Source organism: Lepidochelys kempii, chromosome 6 (assembly GCF_965140285.1).
Source record: "Lepidochelys kempii isolate rLepKem1 chromosome 6, rLepKem1.hap1, whole genome shotgun sequence".
Taxonomy (NCBI): domain Eukaryota; kingdom Metazoa; phylum Chordata; order Testudines; family Cheloniidae; genus Lepidochelys; species Lepidochelys kempii.
The window spans coordinates 66904861-66910241 of NC_136385.1; the positions used below are offsets into that span (position 1 = coordinate 66904861).

General features: G+C 49.2%; 1 protein-coding gene across 2 annotated transcripts; it reads left to right on the top strand.

The window, feature by feature from the left end:
- The first annotated feature begins 370 nt into the window (after positions 1-370).
- On the top strand, positions 371-4755 carry LOC140912978 (uncharacterized). Of its 2 annotated transcripts, none has more exons than XM_078853318.1 (2): positions 371-2408; positions 3376-4755. In XM_078853318.1, the coding sequence occupies exon 1, from the start codon at positions 859-861 to the stop codon at positions 2380-2382; it is 1524 nt and encodes a 507-aa protein (XP_078709444.1). In that variant the 5' UTR covers positions 371-858; the 3' UTR covers positions 2383-2408; positions 3376-4755. The 2 variants fall into 2 exon arrangements, with proteins under 2 accessions (XP_078709444.1, XP_073204597.1); XM_073348496.2 differs by having other exon boundaries at positions 373-1584.
- Positions 4756-5381: the final 626 nt, after the last annotated feature.

Below are 5381 nucleotides of genomic sequence, written 5' to 3' on the forward strand. Positions count from 1 at the left end.
TGGGTGGGTGAAGTTCTGTGGCCTGCAAGGTGCAGGAGGTCAGACTAGATGATCATGATGGTCCCTTCTGACCTTACAGTCTATGAGTCTAAGATCAGGCCCAAGATGCCTCAGAGGTCCAATTCTGCAAAGTACTGAGGACCCCTCAGAGGGAGCTGAGAACACTCACCATCTGTCAGGAGGTACTGAGCACCTTGCAACATCAAGCTCCTGATCACTGAAATCTCGGGCACATATACTCCTTTAATACATTTCTTTTAAAACAACTCACAAAAGACTCCCCACCCAGAAATCATTGAATACCTACCCTTGGAGGCAAAACATAAGACTAAAGACTGCATCCTATGCCACCATCTTTCTTCACTGAAGGGTTAATGTCTAGCTATTCCACCTGGAAGCAGGCGGGGCACACCCTGACTGTTTCCTAGGAGCAATGCACACATTGCTCTATCCAAGGACAAGGGCTAGATATGAACCCTGAGAACTTGATTGTTTGGACAGCAACTGTGGGAGGTTTCTTTAGCCTGGGCTCAAGGCCTGAGAACCAGGATTGTAGTAGATAGAGGATGGTAACTAAGCATATGAATCAACGTCATACATTCCTTTGTGTAGCAGTGTGTAATGCTTAGGGGGAGAAATATAATAAAAGGAGAAGGTGGAAGGCAGGGGGGGCAGAACAGCCCATCTCCGCTGACCAGCCTGCTTGCTTGCAAAAAGCTGTGTTCTGTCTCATCACTGAACCGCAACAACTGGCGCCCAAACGTGGGGCCCTCAGCACTCACCTCGCCCGGCAAGGGTTTCAGACGCGTCACTCATCCACTTCGTGGATCCCGGTGAGTATTTTTCATTGTGGTAAGTATGGGAAGCTCCCTCTCTGCTTTGCAAGTGCAACACCGTAATGAGCTGCAGTATTTGCTGCGTAAGGCTCAGCATGACTGCCCGGCTCGAGAACTCACTCTCCTGCTACAGGAGGTGCGTGCCAAGTGCCCGTGGTATCCTGAAGCTGGAAGCCTTAAGTTAGCGGACTGGGAGCGATTGGGCCAGACATTGCACAAAGAGCCTCGGGCACCCGTGCAGGCTTTACATGCCTGGCACCTCTGCTGCGACATGGTACAGCGTGTCGCCTCAGACAGACCCTCCCTCGCGAGGCTGGTGCTCTCGCCGCCCCCGTCCGCCCCTGCAGTCATCCCCCCTCCTGGCGATGCGACACAGCGTGTCGCCTTGGAAAGGCCCTCTTCAGCACCAACAGAGGAGCTGCCGATCCTGCCACCCCCGTCCGCTCCTGCAGCCATCCCTCCCCCTGCTTCGCCCCCAGTGCCTCTATTACCACCGCCTCCCTGGCCTTCCCCACCGGAGCCGGTGTGTGATCACCCTCCCCCCATGGGGCCCCCCGGAGAGTCATCTGCATCTGCTCAGAAGCTTTCGCTGGTGCAACAAATGGTTCACGCAGCGAAAGCTCGATCAGATCTTACAGCAGAGGAGCTGGCTGATCTGGTCTCCGTTTGCCCAGTGACCTGGCAGAATGATGACCAGGGCAACCCCGTGGGCACCTGGACCACTCTGCCATACTCGGTGGTTAGAGAGGTAAAGGAAGCAATTCGTGAATTTGGCCTGACTAGCACCTTTGTGCGTGGTCTCATTGAAGGGATGGGTGCTGGGTACTCCCTAATCCCTGAGGATTGGAAAACGCTGCTGCGCATGATGTTGTCACCCAGTCAGTATGTTATTTGGCTTAGTGAGTATCGGCAGATGGCAGAACGCCAAGCCCAGGTATATAGAGAGCAAGGTATCATTTATGAGCATTTGGCAGGGGAGGGCCAGTTTGCTACTATTGGGATGCAGTCTCAACTCCCTCAGGCCGTCTTCCCCATTATCTCCACCTGTGCCCAGCATGCCTTCAAGAAGGTCCCGGATTCAGGCAAGCCTACCAAAAGCTTTGTCAGTATCCGTCAGGGTGCCTTAGAGTCCTTTTTGGATTTTACCAACAGATTGCAGGAGGACACGGACTTTCAGCTGCCAGGGGAGGTCTGTGCCATACCTACACAGGTGATGGGACCTCTCCCTGCCGGCTTTGTAGGTCTTGTTCTCCCTCGCTCACATGCTGGGAAACAGGGCTTTTTTGTCATTCCAGGGGTCATTGATGCTGATTACACTGGCATTATTAAGGTTCAGGTGTGGACTCATCTTCCACAGTCGCTCCTGCGTGGACGGTCAATTGCACAATTGATTTTAGTCCCCTATCAGGTGCCAGCTGCTGAGGATCGAACTCGGGGCGGAGGAGGCTTTGGATCTACGTTGTCTCACTCGCCGTCTCACAGCGTTCAGAATTGGCTGCTGTTATTTTGGCCTTTCAACTTTTTGCTGATTGTCCCTTTAATTTAATTGTGGATACCCATTATGTTTATCAGGTAATTGATCATTTACCCCTTGCCCTCATTACCCCTCAGGTTGATGCAGACCTCCTTCACCTGTTTTTGTCTTTACAGCATTTTCTTGCCACTCGTCATTTCCCTTACTTTGTTGCTCATATTCGCAGTCATACCCCTCTGCCTGGGCCACTCACTGAGGGCAATGCACGCGCCGATCACGCGTTGCGTGGTCAGGTAAATTCCCTTTTTTCTGACCCCATTGAAAGCCATGCCTTTTTTCATCAGTCTGCCTCTGTTTTGGCCCAGCAGTTTCACATTCCTGCTGATCATGCACGTTCCATTGTTCGTTCCTGCCCCCACTGTGCTGCTGCTGCTCCTACTTTTTCTTATGCCGTTAACCCCCGAGGTACCGCAGCAAATCAGCTGTGGCAAATGGATGTTACTCATGTGCCACAATTCCGCCCCTATTCATTTTTACATGTTTCCGTTGATACTTATTCAGGCTTCCTTTGGGCAACCCCACAACGTGGGGAAGCCACTAACAAAGTTATTCACCATTTGCTGGCCTGCTTTTCTGTTATGGGTCGCCCTTGCCAAATTAAAACAGATAATGCCCCAGCCTACTGCTCTGCAGCCCTCTCCACCTTTTGTGCCCACTGGGACGTCCGTCTTAAACACGGAATCCCTTATAATTCCACGGGCCAAGCCATTGTTGAACGTGCCAATCGCACACTCAAAACCTTGCTAGATAAACAATTAAAACAAGGGGAGCTGCATCTCCGAACCTTAGGAGACATTCAACAACAAATGTATATCCTCTTGTTTACTTTAAATAATTTAACACTGAATGCAGATCAGCAGACCCCTGCGGATCGGCATTTTCACAAATCTGAGGTACTGGAAAGACCGCGTGTCTTTTACCGTCAGCTGCCCGATCCACAGTGGCTGGGCCCAGCACCTCTAATCACTTGGGGTCGGGGATATGCTGCTGTGTTTCTCCCTGCAGGACCGTTGTGGGTTCCAGCCCGGTGCGTGCGACCAGCACTTAAACAACATGGCATGGCACCAGGGGCTGTCGAATCCCATACCAGAGTTTCAGCTGACCTTGGAGGAGACCGCGTTGCCCCCCGAGTCGACAACGGCGGGACGGAAACGGAGGAGGCGTAACGTCCCAAGCCAGCCCGTGACAGGGGGAGCAGTAAAAGCATTGGTCGCCACGGCTCAACGAAAACTGGCAGCAGATCAGCAGCCAGAAACTCCTAAGACTTTGTTTGTGGCGATTCTCGCCCAAATCACTGCTAATTCTGTGATGATTGTGTGCCTTTTGTGCCTGCTATTTTCTGTAGGGGTTGGCTCGGAAGCGCCTCCCCCGTTACAAGCCCGAAGGAGAATAAGATACTGCTCTTTGCTTATGCTAATCTTTTCTCCCAGTATTTTAGCATGGCTAATTGGGGCCCGGCCAACTATACTCTGCCTCGCACGGCTATATTCCTTCACACACCGTACCCGGCCGGGGCTCACAATGTCACCTGTGCGCGTGTAGTTAACTGCACTAGTACAAAGGTGCCATTGGGCTGTCAAAAATTTCTCAATCCCTTTTAAATTGTTCCCATGCTGTTAATGTTTCATATAATTATGGCCATATCATCCTACCATCAGGATGGGTTTTTACTTGTGGTTCATGCACCTTTAATTATATTCCTGCAAATTTAAGTGATGGCACCCTTTGCTGTCTTAGTAGAATGATACTTATATTGCCTTTTGCTGGTTACAATTGTAGTAAAAGAAGTGTACCCCTTTTAGATGATTATATTGCAGATGTTAAGTTTTTGGTTATTTTGTGTTTGTAATTATTGGGCTTATTTTTTGTTGCTGCTGTGTACAATGTATTCCTTTCTTGTTAAGACTTTGTAAAATTTTTGCCCTGGAAAGCTCCCCAGGTTATGTCCTTGTCTGTCTGGGAGTTAATTAGCATGACAAACAAATTGGCGGCTACCATGAGATGGCCAACTTCAATAAACAAAAAAGGGGAGATGAAGGGTTAATGTCTAGCTATTCCACCTGGAAGCAGGCGGGGCACACCCTGACTGTTTCCTAGGAGCAATGCACACATTGCTCTATCCAAGGACAAGGGCTAGATATGAACCCTGAGAACTTGATAGTTTGGACAGCAACTGTGGGAGGTTTCTTTAGCCTGGGCTCAAGGCCTGAGAACCAGGATTGTAGTAGATAGAGGATGGTAACTAAGCATATGAATCAACGTCATACATTCCTTTGTGTAGCAGTGTGTAATGCTTAGGGGGAGAAATATAATAAAAGGAGAAGGTGGAAGGCAGGGGGGGCAGAACAGCCCATCTCCGCTGACCAGCCTGCTTGCTTGCAAAAAGCTGTGTTCTGTCTCATCACTGAACCGCAACACTTCACTTAGGGTGTTTATTTTTCAAATGTGATTTTTGTACACCAGGAGATGATCTGTTAGCTGAGTGATGCTGAGCAGATTGGGTTATGTTGGGTTACACAAATTCACATTCCACCCCTAAAATCCACAGTATTCTGCACATTTCATATTTTTAAAACGTTTTTGCGTGATTTGCTTTTTCTAGACTTCTGTTCCCTCAATCAACTCCTCATTGCAATCATAAAGTGATCCTACTCAGGCTACAATTATGGTACTGTACATTGCACAACATCATATCAAAGCAAATCAATGTCACTTGATTAATACAACCTTGATTTTCTAAACAGCAGTTCCCTGAAACCCCCTGTTATCAGAAATAGGGTCATGTCCTCAGTGCCTCTTAATTACTTTGAACACTCCTTCAGTTAACCAGTCTCAGCCACGGCTCTCCATGGCACCTGGGTAATTGCAATGGCACTGCTCCCACTATGAAAAGCTGGATCACCACCAGCCTGTATATTTGTGGAAAAGGATATTGGGAAAGGTCGTGCTCAAAAAGCGCCGGGTCAAAAGGGGTCACAGACCAGCAAGTAACATTTATATGACTCTAGTCC